The 17,693-nt window shown below is 42.3% G+C and overlaps 1 protein-coding gene across 1 annotated transcript in view; it reads left to right on the top strand.

The window, feature by feature from the left end:
• Positions 1–7,589: 7,589 nt before the first annotated feature.
• Positions 7,590–17,693, top strand: part of LOC129817151 (uronyl 2-sulfotransferase-like) — a 173,391-nt gene continuing 163,287 nt past the window's right edge. Inside the window, exon 1 of the mRNA XM_055872100.1 lies at positions 7,590–8,034. Within this exon, the coding sequence (XP_055728075.1) occupies positions 7,809–8,034 (226 nt within the window). The 5' untranslated portion in view covers positions 7,590–7,808. The remainder of the gene's footprint in view (positions 8,035–17,693) is intronic.

Raw genomic sequence — 17,693 nt, 5'->3', positions numbered from 1 at the left:
CGCTCACCTATTCTCCGCCGTCTTGGAGCCAACATATTACACAAACATACGAAATAACATCAGAAATATTCTCTTACTTTTGCTGATCTTCCATCAGAATGTTGTGCAAGGAGTCCTATTTCCAGAATAAATCGTTGTTTGGTTTTAGAATGTCCATTTCTTCTGTCGAATTAGCAACTTTGGCTAGCATTGTGGCGCGAACATGCCCATCAACTCTTGGCGCCTGGAACGAAAAATTCCAAAATTCCCAATAAACATTGAATAAACTGGTCAAACTCGGTTGAAAATCCTACTTTATGATGTTCTTCTCATATGAATCCAATAAAATCAGAGCCGGAGCAATTCGTAGTGTATACCGAACGCTTTTCAGAAGACAATGTGAGGTTCCCCGGCGCGCAGCTAAATACTGACGATAGGGCGGACCTGTCCCTCCAAAAGCTCCTATTCGGCCTCACATCAAGCTAGACACCCCATTCAACCTTCTACTGCCTGTTGACATCTAGTGGAAGGCGTATGAAGTGCATACAGATCCATAAATAAAAGCCAGTTGAATAGGCAGCCTGACACAGAGCCTCATTTTCAGAATTTTCACTTCCTATATGGAAGTTTGCTGCCAAATGAGTTCTGTTTTACTCACAGATATAATTCAAACAGTTTTAGAAACTTCAGTGTGTTTTCTATCCAATAGTAATAATAATGTGCATATTGTATGATCTAGAACAGAGTACGAGGCCGTTTAATTTGGGCACGATTTTCTCCAAAGTGAAAACAGCGACCCCCTATTCACAAGAAGTTAATGCGAGTGTACCGAAATGCTTGTGCTTCTAGTTCCGACAATGCAGTAATATCCAACGAGTAATCTAACCTAACAATTTCACAACAATTACCCTATACACACAAGTGTAAAGGAATGAATAAGAATATGTACATAAAAAAATATATGAATGAGTGATGGTATAGAAAGGCATAGGCAAGATACAGTGGATGGTATGGAGTACAGTATATACATATGAGATGAGTAATCTAGGGTATGTAAACATTATATAAAGTGGCATTGTTTAAAGTGGCCAGTGATACATTACATCAAGATGGCAAGATGCAGTGGATGGTATGGAGTACAGTATATACATATGAGATGAGTAATCTAGGGTATGTAAACATTATATAAAGTGGCATTGTTTCAAGTGGCCAGTGATTCATTACATCAAGATGGCAAGATGCAGTGGATGGAATGGAGTACAGTATATACATATGAGATGAGTAATCTAGGGTATGTAAACATTATATAAAGTGGCATTGTTTAAAGTGGCTAGTGATACATTTATTACATCAATTTGTCCAGTGGCTGTAGTGGAGTCGGTATGTTGGCAGCAGCCACTCAATGTTAGTGATGGCTGTTTAACAATCTAATGGCCTTGAGATTTAAGCTGTTTTTCAGTCTCTCTGTCCCTGCTTTGATGCATCTGTAATGACCTCGCCTTCTGGATGATAGCAGGGTGAACAGGCAGTGGCTCGGGTGGTTGTTGTCCTTGATGATCTTTTTGGCCTTCCTGTGACATCGGGTGGTGTAGGTGTCCTGGAGGGCAGGTAGTTTGCCCCCGGTGATGTGTTGTGCAGACCTCACTACCCTCTGGAGAGCCTTAAGGTTATGGGCGGAGAAGTTGTCGTACCAGGCGGTGATACAGCCCGACAGGATGCTCTCGATTGTGCATCTGTAAAAGTTTGTGAGTGTTTTTGGTGTCAAGCCGAATTTCTTCAGCCTCCTGAGGTTGAAGAGGCGCTGCTAAGGTTGAAGAGGCGCTGCTGCGCCTTCTTTACCACGCTGTCTGTGTGGTTGGGCCATTTCAGTTTGTCCGTGATGTGTACGCCGAGGAACTTCAAACTTTCTACCCTCTCCACTACTGTGAGACCCCGATTGAGTTAAAAAAAACAACAATGTGCTCAGGGCCGGCACTGAGGCTAATGTCTCAGTGTCACGCCCTAGCCTTAGTTATCTTTGTTTTCTTTATTATTTTAGTTAGCTCAGAGTGTGACATGGGGAATGTATGTGCTTTTTGGATTGTCTAGGGTTTTGTACATTTAATGGGTCAGAGTCTTGTCTAGGTGTTTGTATGTCTATGGCTGCCTAGATTGGTTCTCAATTAGAGGCAGCTGTGGTTCATTGTCTCTGATTGAGAGCCATATTTAAGGCAGCCATAGGCATTTGGGTTTTGTGGGTAATTGTCTATGTTCTATGTTGCATGTGTGCACTTAGTTCGTTTTAGCTTTACGATCGTTTGTTTTTGTTCGTTTAGTAAGTGTTTGTTTTTCTTCATTAAAAGAAGATGTCTATTTTCCACGCTGCGCCTTGGTCCACTCATTCGTCTCATAATGATCGTGACACTCAGTGTACTCAATCTGGGTCCAGCAGGAGCTTTTCCAGTTGTATCTGGTCACGTGATCAAGAGAAAGCTGTGGTCAGTTAGAGGGAGAGATGCTGTGGCTATATGTTCCTCCTGTCGCCTTACTGCAGACCTGAGGAGTAGAGGGAGTAGCGTTTCCCAAACTAGGGGTCACGAACCCATGTGGGGTCACTTGATTTGAAAATGGGGTCGCGAGACAAACTGTGAAATAAAATAAATGTCACGGATCCCTCTGGAACTTTCATTGTGCACACCTGTCCCCTATTCCCACTGATTGTATTTGTGTGTATGTGCCCTTTGTTCACCATGGTGGTGTAGATTATTGTTACAATGTCCGTTGGTGCGTGTGAGTACCTGTGCTGTGTGTTTTGGGCTTCCGTGCCCTTGTGGATTGCGCAGATCATTACGGGTCTCGTCCCGTGTGTTAATCATTGTGCGTGCGTGTATTATTTATTCTAGATACTCCTCGCTCTTTTGTTTGGGTTTCAACCCTGTGTTTTGTGTACGTGTTTGTTTGGTCTTCATCCCCGTGCCTTTACACGGCACGCCGGAAATTTGGGCTGAATAAAAATAAATATTACGCATTCCTGCGCCTGTCTCCCGAATCTCTTCATACAAGCGTGACAATAAACTAAATTGTGTTTGGTTCATAGAACTGCGGTTACATCAGTAACCTCTGGTAGCTGCTAGATGTGGTTGTAATGAACACCTGTTTCTGTTGTCTTCCTATAAATGTGTCTCTGTCTTTTAAACCGTTTAAGCTACGGAATATTATGACCCCATCACTGAAAGATAAGACTCGGTTTCCCTCTACAATGGCCACAAGCCGCGCAGGACTCATCAGAAAAGAGTGGACAAGACCAGGCACTAAATCAGACTGGCTTCAATGATGATGTTCTTTTCTACACAGAGATCCTAAAAAATGTATGCCTGATGATCTTCTGAACTTCCCAATACTTTTCTGATGCATTTCAGTCACTTCAAACCATACTGGCTTCAGATTGAAATAATGTCAAAAGTACTGTCAGAATGATTTGTAATAGACTGTAATAGCTCCAAGGAAAAAGTAAACATTGCCTGTTGATTACATAACTTATTGTACATGGTGGGGTCGCAGACGTTTTCTGATTTCAAAATAGGTCCGCGGGCCAAAAAAATTTGAGAACCCCTGGAGTAGAGATACTGGACACACACACTCACTGTACACTTAAGTGGGATGGGTAAAGGTTGGAGTTCCACTCACTCTCTAGTCCTTTTGACTAAGTGGACTTGCATCCCCTCAGGTAATTCGCATTTAGGCCTAATAAGCACCTTGCACTCCTTTATTTACTGTACCTTACCACCTGACTATCTTGACTGAGCATGTCTGAGGTAGGCCTATCAATCACCATCTGCAGGATACCTGGACTGCACGCAAATGTAGGCAAATAAAATGTGCCCATTTGGGGATATGATAGTATTTTTTTGATTGGCTTAACACACCACAACTAATGAGCTGTGGAGCTTCTCAAAGTAATGTTTTCTTCACCTCAAACAGCAAGCAAACAAAGTCTTTTTTTTTTTTTTTTTTTTTACATCCATTGGTAATGACAATGGTTCCTCAATGTATTTGAAAAATCTTTTCAACTCTCTCCCTTTCGACAACCACTCAGTGTGAAAGTGAAAAAATGTCTTGCTCTGATCCAGCAGAAACACTGTAAAGTTTGTCTGGTGGTGTATGAACGGACCAAGGCGCAGCGGGTGTTGAATCCATAATGAATTTATTAGACATGACGAACACTGACACGAACTATACTTGGATATTTACAAAATAACAAACAAACAACGTAGACTGACCTGAACATGCAAACTACATATAACGAAGCACGCATGAACAGGAAAGAACGAACGAGACGAGACAGTACCGCGTGGTGCAATAAACACAGACACAGCGACACAACCACCCACAAACAAACAATGTGAAAACACCTACCTTAATATGACTCTCAATCAGAGGAAATGAAAACCACCTGCCTCTAATTGAGAGCCATATCAGGTCACCCTTAAACAAACATAGAAACACATAACATAGACTACCCACCCAAACTCACGCCCTGACCGTCAACCACATACAAAATAACAGAAAACCGGTCAGGAACGTGACAAACACCATAAAATAGGCCTACCTGATTACTTCTTATCCATTGTGCAAATAGCCTACAGTTGTGTTTGCTGAGCTCGCTGGTGCTGAAACTCTGAGGGCCCATAATATTATACAATGCTGCAAGTTTTTCTAGCGCAAGCTTCCGGCTGGTCCCAAGTTATATATTCTACCTGCAGGCTGCAATGTTTTTATTTGTTGGCTTTATGTAGGCTATTTTTACATAATTGGCAATGTCAATAGAAGTTACTTTTTGTATCATAGTAGTTTGTATCATTTTCATTTAGATTTGGATAAAATTTTGATGAAGCACATGACAATCATTTTGAGATATGAAGACGCTATTATCAAAGAAATTAGACTGTTCCATGAAAATGTGCGTGTGAAAACCAGAACTGTCATGCTGATCGGTAGAAATGGTAAGATAAATTGTCATTCCACATAAGAAAGGTTGCCGACTCCTCCTGTAGCCTATTAATGGCAACTTCAGGAGAATCTGCAAAAGCCAGCGGGAGTAGGAGGCGGATGGGAGGGTCAGGTTAAGTTTTTCTTCTTCTGGTTATCTTGACCTCTGGCTCCCTCTTGAGTCATTTGTGTCTTATTTCATCAAACAGTGGTTTCAAAGCATCAGACAAGCTCAATGAATATAGTTGGTTTTATTAAAACACATAGGGTGTGTCTATATATGGAAAAATACACTTTTAAAATTTCGACCAATCGGTTGACCAATATTTTTTTTAGTCGGGGACAGCCCTAAACTGTTAATTGCTAGTGACTTTTGAGAAAATGATACAGACAAACCTTAACCTACAAATGGGCACATTTACTAGGTTTAGGGGGGCCTTGCAGCGGGACACATTCTCTGGTACAGTCCAATCTGTCTTTGGTCCATGGCCATTCATACTGTACTGAATACCAGTGTAACTGTTAATGTGGATATATTCAATTAAACAACCAATTTGTACTCTTTCTCTGCTACTGTATGAAGAACTCCCTATTATTTTTCTCACTTCCTCTGTCAGATTGTTACTGCTGATGATCTACATATTGCATGGTTTGAAACTTAACGTAATATTTTTAACATATAATACTATACTGTAATAATAACCACCAACATACACAGTAAAATCATTTTTTTTTAAAAGGTCAAACTGAAATTAATAAATCTCCAAAATTACAAAAAACAAATATCATCATGGCTGCCTCTCTCCTGCATGTAAATCCACATGCAATACACCCTCTAGACTTAAGCTGCAATCATTTCATCAGAGATAATGAAATGATAACTCAGATTGATTCAGACGATGACAGAACATCAGTCTATGAACTCCCATTAGCTTGAAGAGGCACTATCTTTCCTGTTGGTTTGTGGCCTCTCTCTCTCCTCCTGCTCGGCCTGTCTGTCTGTCTGTCTGTCTGAGTATTATCATGGCTGCCTCTCTCCTGCATTAAGTTAAGGCTGCAATATGTAACTTTTTTTATGACCCAACCAAATTCATGTAGAAATTTGAGTGATAGATCTGTCATTCTCATTGAAAGCAAGTCTAAGAAGCGGTAATTCTGTTCTATGTGCACTATTTCTATACTTCCCGTTCTTACGTTTAGTCTTTGTGTCTTTTACTTCCGGTTTTGTGCACCAGCTTCAAACAGCAGAAAATACAACATTTCTGGTTATTGAAAATATATTTCACAGCGGTTTAGATGGTACAATGATTGCGCAATGATTCTTGTTTTGTTACATAAACAGAAATTAGGCGAACTATTGAAAGTTTAGCTATCATGAAATGACGGAGCGATTTCTGCGTATTGCACCTTTAATACACTCTTTGGACTTAAGATGTTATCCTTTCAGCAAAGAGCATATATGATCATTCAGATTGATTCACACTATGACAGATCATCAGTCTATGGGCATGGAGAGGCAATTCTCACTTTGAAATTCGACGTTTGGAAGAACTTTGACATTTGACGTTTGAGAAACATGAATGTCTAATTTTGACGTGCGAATGTGAGAGCTTGTTGATCTTAGCTTTTGGTTTGTGCCCTCTCTCTCTCTCTCTCTCTCTCTCTCTCTCTCTCCCACTCTATGTCTGTTCATGGCTGTCACTCTCCTGCCATGATCATGATAGCACCAAACAAAGTCTCAACACATGGAACTCACCTTCATGACCCATAATCACTGTGATGAAGTTGAAAAGCACTCAAACATCTAAGCTGAAAGCACTCAAATTTGCAAGCTAGTTTGCCAGGGGCGGTGTGCGGCAGTTGCCAAGGACCTTAAGTAAAAAGTCCTTTGCACTGCTTTGAAAAAAACTCTTATGTCTTCTTTTTTTCTCTTTTTGACTGGTGGCACATCCATTGCTAACTTGCTGACCCTATGATGAAGACAAGGACAGGTATTGTGCAATTCATTCTGTAGCTAGCCAGTATTCTTGCCCTCAAAACATTCACTATAAGTTTTTCACACAACCAGAACTACCCAGAATTAGCGAGTTAAATAAAACTTGACACAGCTAAAAATGATAAAACACTGTAAATGTAACGCTAACTAGCTACTAGCCAGGAGAAAGCTTATATTTGCTCACATTCGTTCTAACACATCAAAATATACTCAAATGCATATACTTTTTAACTTAAACATACTTTGTTTTTGCCAACAACGACTTTACCCAGAGTAATGAGTGAGTAATGATGGTGATGCTGCACACTGTGCTTTTTCTCTCACTCACCCACTGCTTCTAACAACCCAGAGTGAGAACAAGCAGTCAATAGCGTTCTGGTGAAGTTATTTTTTATTGGTGGGGGGGCCTGATTCTAACATTGGGGGGGACATGGGGACATGTCCCCCCAGCTCCTTCACTCTTGCTGTAAAATGAAAGCGGGTCATAACAGAATGAGAACACACCAAATGTGGTCTGTTGCTGTACACACAGTGACGCTGTTTTGCACCTAAACTCACTGCAAATAAGCCTATGTGCTGAACTTTTTTTCCACGTTCAGTAATCTGACACCGCTGCTGGCTCTAAAAAAATCTCAGCCGAAGGATGGACTCGCAACTTCATTTGCAGTAATAGTCCGGCGAGAACAGACGAGAGGGACCGAACGGGAGGCGAAAACCGTGTGCGAAAAAAACAACTCGTGGTGGCGCCGGGTGCCTGAGTTTCTGAATAGGTGTCCGTTTCAAATGATATCAAAGCAAGAAGTTTCACTTTGCACAGGTGGATGGGTGACTACCGGTCTCGGCGGCGCTTTGTGAGGAGGAGATTATGAAGAATTTCAGCAACAGTCCCCTTCACAACAACCAGACTCCAAACCACGTTAGAGATCGGAAAAACAAAAAGTTCGGCTTTCTCTCAGCGGTTCCGTTGCGTTTTTCCCTGAGAGGTTATGGTCTCTGTATGGCTACTCTTTTTCTCTTCTGTTTTGGGTCTCTGTTTTACCAGTTGAATGGAGGACCCCCCAATATTCTGCTGGACATCCGACAGTATCTCGGTAAGAATTTACGCAGTTTTCATTTTGTTTCGAATCACTCTTCTGATGGTGCTGAGGCTATTGAGTAGCCTAGTGTTTTGCAACATTATACCAAGTATACCATTAAAGTTGTTTCGACTCTTTAGCAGGCTACACCACTCTTTGAGGACGTGTTACAGCAAGTTTACTGTTGCATACTGTTACCACTCGTCACCTCTGGCTATACATAATCGTTTTTTTATTTTGTATATATTAGCCCGATTCGAGGCCAATGGGTCCACTTAGATTAATGACCCAGAGACAGTGTAAATGTAAATATGTTTGTTGTGAGATCGATTGCATTATGCCTGTGCGACAATGTCACATCGATTCCAATTGGTGAATGAAGATGCACCTAATTTGTGTGCGCACACAAAGTATTGTAATTTGTAGGTAATGACAGTGATTCTTTGGTTGAGCAGTTGAGGGACATGTTATGGTAACCTAGCCCCGACAACTGTAAAGATGAATACTGTGTTACCTTGGTGTTTCTGTAAACGGGCTGATGCGCACTCTGGACTGTCACATAGCTTTGGTGAGTGACAAAACGGAGACAGGAAGCACCAGATGAAGCGCTGTATTCACATGCAACTTCTTGGAACCCGTCAATCAGTCACTTGTGATCTGCTTCTGATTAATCATCGGTATTCAACCATCATTAATTTCTTTCCAATGACATTCGGTGTCAAAAGACCATTGTGAAACGTTTTAAAATCATGTATGTGGGCTACCCATAGTCAGTGTGTGTTGGGCTCAGTGTTAGATCAATGTTCAGATTCTCATGGTCAGACTTGAGGCCTATTAATTCTCTTTGCACACAATTTCTTTCTACATTTACATTTGAGTAATTTAGCAGATGCTCTTATCCAGAACATTTAGTGAATTCATCTTAAGATAGCTAGGTGAGACAACCACATATCCCGGTCATAGTGAGTACATTTGTTCTCAATAATGTACCTATCAGCAAAGTAAGTGCTGGGGGGAGGGGTGGGGGGGTGTTGCTGTGAGAATATTTAAGATACACTTGGAAGAGGTAGGGTTTCAGATGTTTTCAGAAGATGGACAGGGACACTGCGGTCCTACCTTCAGGGGGAAGCTGGTTCCACCATTGAGGTGCCAGGTCAGAGTGGGATGAGCGGGAGCTGCCTTCTCGTAGGGGTGGGAGGGCAAGAGACCAGAGGTAACAGAACGGAGTACTTGGGTTGGGATGTAGGGTTTTTTAAGCACAGCCTGAAGGTAGGGAGGGGAAGTTCCTCTTGCTGCTTTGTAGGCAGGTGCCATGGTTTTGTAGTGGATGCGAGCTTTGACTGGAAGCCAGTGGAGTGTGCGTAGGAGCAGGGTGACATGGGTGAACTTGGGAAGATGAAACACCAGGCTGGCTGCAGCGTTCTGGATAAATTGAATGGGTTTGATGGCACAAGCGGGGATCCCAGCCGACAACAAGTTGCAGTAGTCCAGACGGGAGATGACAAGTGCCTGGATTAGGACCTGCTCCGCTTCCTGTGTGAAGTAGAGTCGTACTCTACGGACGTTGTAGCGCATGACCCTGCAGGATCGAGTCGCTGCTCTGATGTTTGCAGAGAACAACAGGGTGTTGTCCAGGGTTAAGCCAAGGTTCTTTGCACTCAGTTAGGGGGACACGTTGGAGTTGTCAACCGTGATGGAGTGGGAAGACCTTCCCCGGGAGGAATAGCAGCTCCGTTTGTCGAGGTTCAGCCGACATCCAAGCTGAGAGATATGCCAGGGATGCGTGTTGCCACCTGAGTTTCAGAAGGGGGAAGGAGAAAATGTGTTGAGTGTCATCCACATAGCAATGATAGGAGAGACCATGTGTTGATATGACAGCACCGAGTCACTTGGTGTATGAGAAGAGGAGAGGGCCTAGAACCAAGCCCTGGGGGACACCAGTAGTAAGAGTATGTGGTGCAGACACAGATCCTTTCCACGTCACCTGGTACAACCAGCCTGCCAGGTAGGATACAATCCAAGAGTGTGCAGAGCCTGAGACACCCAGCCCTGAGACATTGGAGAGGAAGATCTGATGGTTCACAGTGTCGAAGGCAGAGGATAGATCTCGGAAATAAATAGTACCAGATAGGGGTTCTTTGGATTGTAACCATAGCAGAACCCTTTTTGGTGCCATGGGCTATAGAACACTTTTCTGAAGGTGAATTATTAAACAAAGAATCATGCTGATAAGGTTCTAAATGGAACCTGTATGGTGCTATAAAGAACCTTTTCCTAAGGTTCTATAAAGAACCATAATGTTTTTCTTCCATATAGCACAAAAAAAGGGTTCTGCTATGGTTTCAACCCTTTTTGGGGCTATAGAGAACACTGTTTTATCATTCTTCATGGAACCTTTATGGAGAATGGTTCTATACAGGGTTTTCTATTCTGGTCAGCCATATTATATTGTTACAATTCCATAGGTGTTATTGTGTTCATTCACAAGTTGAATCAAGTGAGCTACCTCTGGAACAGCTTGGGGTCCCAGAGGAGAGAATTGAGAACCACTGACTGATTTAGTCAACTGTTCTCAATTGTCACAAGGCCATACGCACGACTTTCACAAGACACAGTCACCGGCCATAGTCATACAGTATGTAATAGCACAACACAACACATTAGACAAACTGGAATGACACTCTCACTCAAGGTTGCACAAACAGAGCTGTGTGCAAACCACGACATAAAATATTCTAATGAGCCACCTGTCCTAGATTTTGAATTATCACTAAAAGAGCAAAGAACCGTTTTGTGAACCGCAAATAACCATTGAAGAACTCAGAGGGTTGTTTGAGTCATTACGGTTCCACATAAAATACATCACCCTTCCAAATGAACCCTCATTTTTTTGGTGTGTACAAAACCAGCCTCAAGCCCTGAGGTGACTTCATATCAGCGGGTCACACACAGCACAGTCTGTGTGTGTGTGTGTGTGTGTGTGTGCGTGTGCTACATCCATATGTGTGTGTGTCTGGATTTGTTCTGCACTACTCGTGTGTTCTGTTCTTTTTGTTCTATAGGTTTGGATGAACTGATAAACATCTGGAACAGAACCAGAGGCATTCACCACACAGGCACTAATCCCTCTGGGTCAGATTGATTTTCCTTCACACGCACAGACACACACACACAAACACACTGACTTCAACACACTCAAAAACAGATGGCCACACGAAAACAGTTACACGAGGACAGTCTTCCCTTGCATCCAGATAATCTCCAGACACACAGATGTGTGGAAATTAAAGGGAACCTAGCTAGAAAGATGAATGAAGTCATGGTCCAGAGCATTTTCCAGAAAGCCCAGGCGTCTGTCTAGGTCTACCTCTGGGCCTGTCAAACACTGGGCTACTATAAGGGGCTTCCAGGGGTTGGGGGAACATTATGTAATGGTTACATAACTACACCGCTGATGCATTGGGGTAATGATTAATCACTTACTGGGGAATCTGGGAATCTATAATTTGTTCTAGATCATTTCCATGTAAAAGGACCCATGAGCACCAACACGTGAAGTTCATAGGAGAATGTCAAATGAAAGCCAAGAGTCTATATTTTTGAGAAATTAAGGCATACAGTAATGAACTATTTCAACCATTTTCCATCTCACAAATTTGGAATAAGCAAGCGCTTCGATTTCTTGTTAAACAGATGAAAAAGGGGTCTTAGAAAACGTCTTCCAGAAAAAGTCTTCCAAGGTATTAGAAATACGTCAAAACACAATCGCGTTGACGTAAAAGACCCCTGCCAACTAATATCAACACGTGTATTTCATTTCGGATAGTTTTTTTTCTGCCTTCTGTAAGTTTAATACACATTTCCTTGTGCCTTGAAACCCCACATATCTTTAAGATATTGTCCATTTTCTCCCCTATTGAGGGAGGATAATGAAAGTAAAGGTAGACCTATCAATTAGTTATGGTGTTTTTACCGATATCAATTTTGTTCATGAATTATTAAGTGATTAAAACTCAAAATAATAATACACAAATCTGCAAAGGAGGATATTGCATATTTCTGCCTTTCGGTACCTATTTACATTCATATCCATAATTATGTATTTCTGTGTAGTACAGATCAGGGACCCATGATGAAATCCCGTTACCGCAATTCTGTCATTGGGTGTAAATCCAATTCACTTATTGCAATTCAATAACTAAAAGACATGGAATTGCCCTCTACATATATTACACATTGGGGGAGGGGGAGGGGGGGGGGCAAGAGCAGAGACATTTGGAGAAAGTGCTTCCACAAGTAGATTGTTCATGGAGCACATTTGGCTGTTGCTGTAAGAGCTTCTTCTAGTGTTCTTTAAGGTCACTCAACACAAGGGATGGCAGAATCTCAAAGTTTCAGTTTGCTTTTTTGTCTTGCTCTTGCTCTCTGTCCTTTTTTTGTCTCCTTTCTTCTCCCTCCTTCTCTTTCCTCTTCCCTCCTATCACTTCTCTCTCTCACTCTCTCTCTCTCTCTCTCTCTCTCCTGCTCCCTCTCTTTCCCCCTCCCTCCCCCTGTGGGTTTGTGACAGATGTGATTAACTGAGCCAGGTGAGGGGAGGGAAAATAACACACCTCCCAGGCTGGAATAAAGCTGGAATAAATGGGAAAAATGGGAATTCTGTGGTAATAATGCATTATTGTGTGGTTGTCCCTCAGTGTCACAGAGTGATTTGTATCACAGTGCAGGCCAGCAGGCTTTAATGGGAGTCGGGCGATCCGGCTGATTTATTTACCTTCAGCCGCCCGTGTTACTTTTGGCTGCGCTGTGCCGAGGAGTGTGTGAGAATTCCTGGCGGGGTCCTGACTGTGTGTGTGTGTGTGTTTGGTATGTTTTTCTCTTTGAGTCATACCGAGGCAGGATTGTGTGTTTGAGAATGAGAGTGTGTGTGTGTGTGTATGTATGTGTGTGGGGGTGCGTGTCTCGCTCACTCACTTAGAGGTACTGTAGGAGGAACAGGCCCTGTTTTGTTTGGGCCAGTGGGGAGGTCGGTGTTTGAGGTTGTCACTCAATTCATCGCCGTGGTAACCTACCTCCCCTCCTCTCCGTTCCCTCTCATTAACACACACACACAAACGGATCGGGCCCCAAAATCTCCCTCTAATTCAATTATTTCTGTGGAACGTGCCAAGCAGCCACCACAGATCCGCTTTTTAGATTGTGGTGTCATTTTGATGGAAGATAGTTTGGGCAATTTGCCAAAGTACTGTACAGTTCACTCAGCGGAAGAGAAATGTCAAACGATGTGGGTTCTGAAAGTGAAGCATCAGAGGAATCAGAAGCCTAATGTCTGGGCCAGTGTTGGAAAGTAAGAGCAAGTGTTGAAACATTAGGCTACTCCATCCATCCACTACTCATATGTCACACAAGTGCATATTAACTGACTCTTAGTCATAGTGTGTCATACTGTCAAATCATAGTGTAAAAAAAAACGTATCGTCAAATTAAATCAAATGTTATTTGTCACATGCGCCAAATACAACGGGTGTAGACCTTACAGTGAAATGCCTACTTACAAAAAAAAATATTGAAATAAAAGTAACAAATAATTAAAGAGCAGCTGTAAAATAACAACAGCGAGGCGATATAGTCTCACTATAGGCCGGACGGTGTCGGTGTGTGTGAGAATGGTGCGTGTGTGCAAGCGTGCATGTGCGTGTCTGAGTGTATTTCTGTGTGAGTGCGTATGTTCCTGTGTGTGTTTGTGTGCGCTTGCCTAGGGCGTGTATACGTGTCTGAATGTATTTCTCAGAGGCGTCTCATTGATATGTTAGGTAGGAAGTGTTGCACCAATATTGCATTTTTATAAGCCTGTTATATTAAATGAAGTACCCTTCATGGAGAATTGAATCAATGAAATGAATGAATAAAGATTTGATAAAGTGCCAAAATTCTGCATTTTGACATGTGCACCCTCTATCAAATCAAATCAAATGTATTTATAAAGCCCTTCTTACATCAGCTGATATCTCAAAGTGCTGTACAGAAACCCAGCCTAAAACCCCAAACAGCAAGCAATGCAGGTGTAGAAGCACGGTGGCTGGGAAAATCTCCCTAGGAAGAAACCTAGAGAGGAACCAGGCTATGAGGGGTGGCCAGTCCTCTTCTGGCTGTGCCGGATGGAGATTATAACAGAACATGGCCAAGATGTTCAAATGTTCATAGATGACCAGCAGGGTCAAATAATAATAATCACAGTGGTTGTCGAGGGTGCAACAGGTCCGTAAATGTCAGTTGGCTTTTCATAGCCGATCATTCAGAGTATCTCTACTGCTCCTGCTGTCTCTAGAGAGTTGAAAACAGCAGGTCTGGGATAGGTAACACGTTCGGTGAACAGGTCAGGGTTCCATAGCCGCAGGCAGAGCAGTTGAAACTGGAGCAGCAGCAAGGCCAGGTGGACTGGGGACAGCAAGGAGTCATCAGCCCAGATAGTTCTGAGGCATGGTCCTAGGGCTCAAGTCCTCAGAGAGAGAAAGAAAGAAAGCGCATACTTAAATTCACACAGGACACCAGATAAGACATGAGAAATACTCCAGATATAACAGACTGACCCTAGCCCCCGACACAAACTACTGCAGCATAAATACTGGAGGCTGAGACAGGAGGGGTCGGGAGATGCACATTTGTGGCCTGCTGGAGGTCATTTTACAAGGCTCTGGCAGTGCTCCCCCTTGCACAAAGGCGGAGGTAGCGGTCCTGCTGCTGGTTTGTTGCCCTCCTACGGCCTCCTCCACGTCTCCTGATGTACTGGCCTGTCTCCTGGTAGCGCCTCCATGCTCTGAACACTACGCTGACAGACACAGCAAACCTTCTTGCCACAGCTCGCATTGATGTGCCATCCTGGATGAGCTGCACTACCTGAGCCACTTGTGTAGGTTGTAGACTCCGTCTCATGCTACCACTAGAGTGAAAGCACCGCCAGCATTCAAAAGTGACCAAAACATCAGCCAGGAAGCATAGGAACGGAGAAGTGGTCTGTGGTCACCACCTGCAGAATCACTCCTTTATTGGGGGTGTCTTGCTAATTGCCTATAATTTCCAACTTTTGTCTATTCCATTTGCACAACAGCATGTGAAATTTATTGTCAATCAGTGTTGCTTCCTAAGTGGACAGTTTGATTTCACAGAAGTGTGATTGACTTGGAGTTACATTGTGTTGTTTAAGTGTTCCCTTTATTTTTTTTGAGCAGTGTATTTTCTCTGTAATATTGTGAAACTATTCCGTTAACAAATACGTGCCTTCGGAAAGTATGCAGACCCCTTGACTTAACCAAATTTTTATGTTACAGCTTTATTCTAAAATTGATCAAATAAAATCTCAGCAATCTACAATCTATACCCCATAATGACAAAGCGAAAACAGGTTTTCTAAAGTTTTTGCAAATATAAAAAACCCTGAAATACCGTATTTACATTAGTATTCAGACCCTTTGCTGTTAGACACGAAATTGAGGTCAGGTGTATCTTATTTCCATGGATCATCCTTGAGATGTTTCTACAACTTGATTGGACTGTGGTAAATTAAATTGATCGGACAGGATTTGGAAAGGCACATACTTGCCTATATAAGGTCCCGCAGTTGACAGTGAATATTAGAGCAAAAAACCAAGCCATGAGTTCGAAGAAAGTGTCCTTATAGCTCCGAGACAGGATTGTGTCGAGGCACAGATCTGGGGAAGGGTACCGAAAAATATCTGTAGCATTGAAGGACCCCAAGAACACAGTGGCCTCCATCATTCTTAAATGCAAGAAGTTTGGAACCACGAATACTCTTCCTAGAGCTGGCCGCCCGGCCAAACTGAGTAATTGGGGGAGAAAGGCCTTGGTCAGGTAGGTGACCAAGAGCCCGATGGTCACTCTGACAGAGCTCTAGAGTTCCTCTGTGGAGATGGGAGAACTTTCCAGAAGGAGAATCATGACCTTTATGGTAGAGTGACCAAACGGAAGCCTCTCCTCAGTAAATTGCACATGACAGCCTTTTGATTCATATGTTGATGATGTAAAGAATATTTGCTGGTCTGTGGTGTGTAATGAGGAGCAAGCAGATGCTGCACTGTACACATTTATGAAACAACTTATTCTAGTTACTAATAAACACGCACCCGTTAAGAAAGTGACTGTAAAAACTGTTAAATCCCCTTGGATTGATGAGGAATTGAAAAATTGTATGTTTGAGAGGGATGAGGCAAAAGGTATGGCAATTAAGTCTGGCAGCCCAACTGATTGGCAAATGTACTGCAAATTTAAGAAATCATGTGACAAAAAAAAAAAAAATGCACTATGAAACAAAGATAAATTATATAAAGAATGATAGTAAAAATCTTTGGGGCATTTTAAATGAAATTCTGGGGGGAAAAGCCACCTCGGCTCCTTCATTTATTGAATCAGATGGCTCATTCATCAAAGCCCACTGATATTGCAAACTACTTTAATGACTTTTTCATTGGCAAGATAAGCAAAATTAGGGATGACATGCCATCAACATCAAGTATATCGGACCAAATTATGAAAGACAATTGTACTTTTGAATTCTGTAAAGTCAGTGTCTATCAACAATGACAAGCCACCAGGGTCTGACAATCCTAGATGGAAAATTACTGAGGATAATAGCAGACGATATTGCCACTCCTATTTGCCACATCTTCAATTTAAGCCTACTAGAGAGCGGGTGCCTTCAGGCCTGGAGGGAAGCTAAAGTCATTCCGCTACCCAAGAATAGTAAAGCCCCCTTTACTGGCTGAAATAGCCGACCAATCAGCCTGTTACCAATCCTTAGTAAACTTCTGGGAAGAAAATCAGATACAATGCTATTTTCCAGTAAACAAGTTGACAACAGAATTTCAGCATGCTTATAGGGAAGGGCACTCAACAAGCACAGCACTTACACAAATGACTGATGATTGGTTGAGAGATTGATGATAAAACGATTGTGGGGGCTGTCTTGTTAGACTTCAGTGCAGCTTTTGACATTATTGATCATAGTCTGCTGCTGGAAAGACGTATGTGTTTTGGCTTTACACCCTCTGCTATAATGTGGATAAAGAGTTCCTTGTCTAACAGAACACAGAGGGTGTTCTTTAAGGGAAGCCTATCAAATATAATCCAGTTAGAATCAGGAATTCCCCAGGGTAGCTGTTTAGGCCCCTTGCTTTTTAAATTTTTTACTAACGACATGCCACTGACTTTGAGTAAAGCCAGAGTTTCTATGTATGCGGATGACTCAACACTATACATGTCAGCTACTACAGCGACTGAAATGACTGCAACACTCAACAAAGAGCTGCAGTTAGTTTCAGAGTGGGTGGCAAGGTATAAGTTAGCCCTAAATATTTCTGAAACTTAAAGCATTGCATTTGGAACAAAACACTCACTAAACCCTAACTAAATATTGTAAAAAATAAATGTGGAAATTGAGCAAGTTGAGATGACTAAACTGCTTGGAGTAACCCTAGATTGTAAACTGTCATGGTCCAAACATATTGATGCATTAGTAGCTAAGATGGGGAGAAGTGTGTCTATAATAAAGCGATGCTCTGCTTTCTTAACAACACTATGAATAAGGCAGGTCCTACAGGCCCTAGTTTTGTCGCACCTTGACTACTGTTCAGTCGTGTGGTCAGGTGCCACAAAAAAAGGCA

This window comes from Salvelinus fontinalis, chromosome 20 (genome assembly GCF_029448725.1).
Source record: "Salvelinus fontinalis isolate EN_2023a chromosome 20, ASM2944872v1, whole genome shotgun sequence".
Taxonomy (NCBI): domain Eukaryota; kingdom Metazoa; phylum Chordata; class Actinopteri; order Salmoniformes; family Salmonidae; genus Salvelinus; species Salvelinus fontinalis.
Note: the sequence above shows the minus strand (reverse complement) of the source record. Positions and strands in the feature narration are given on the sequence as shown.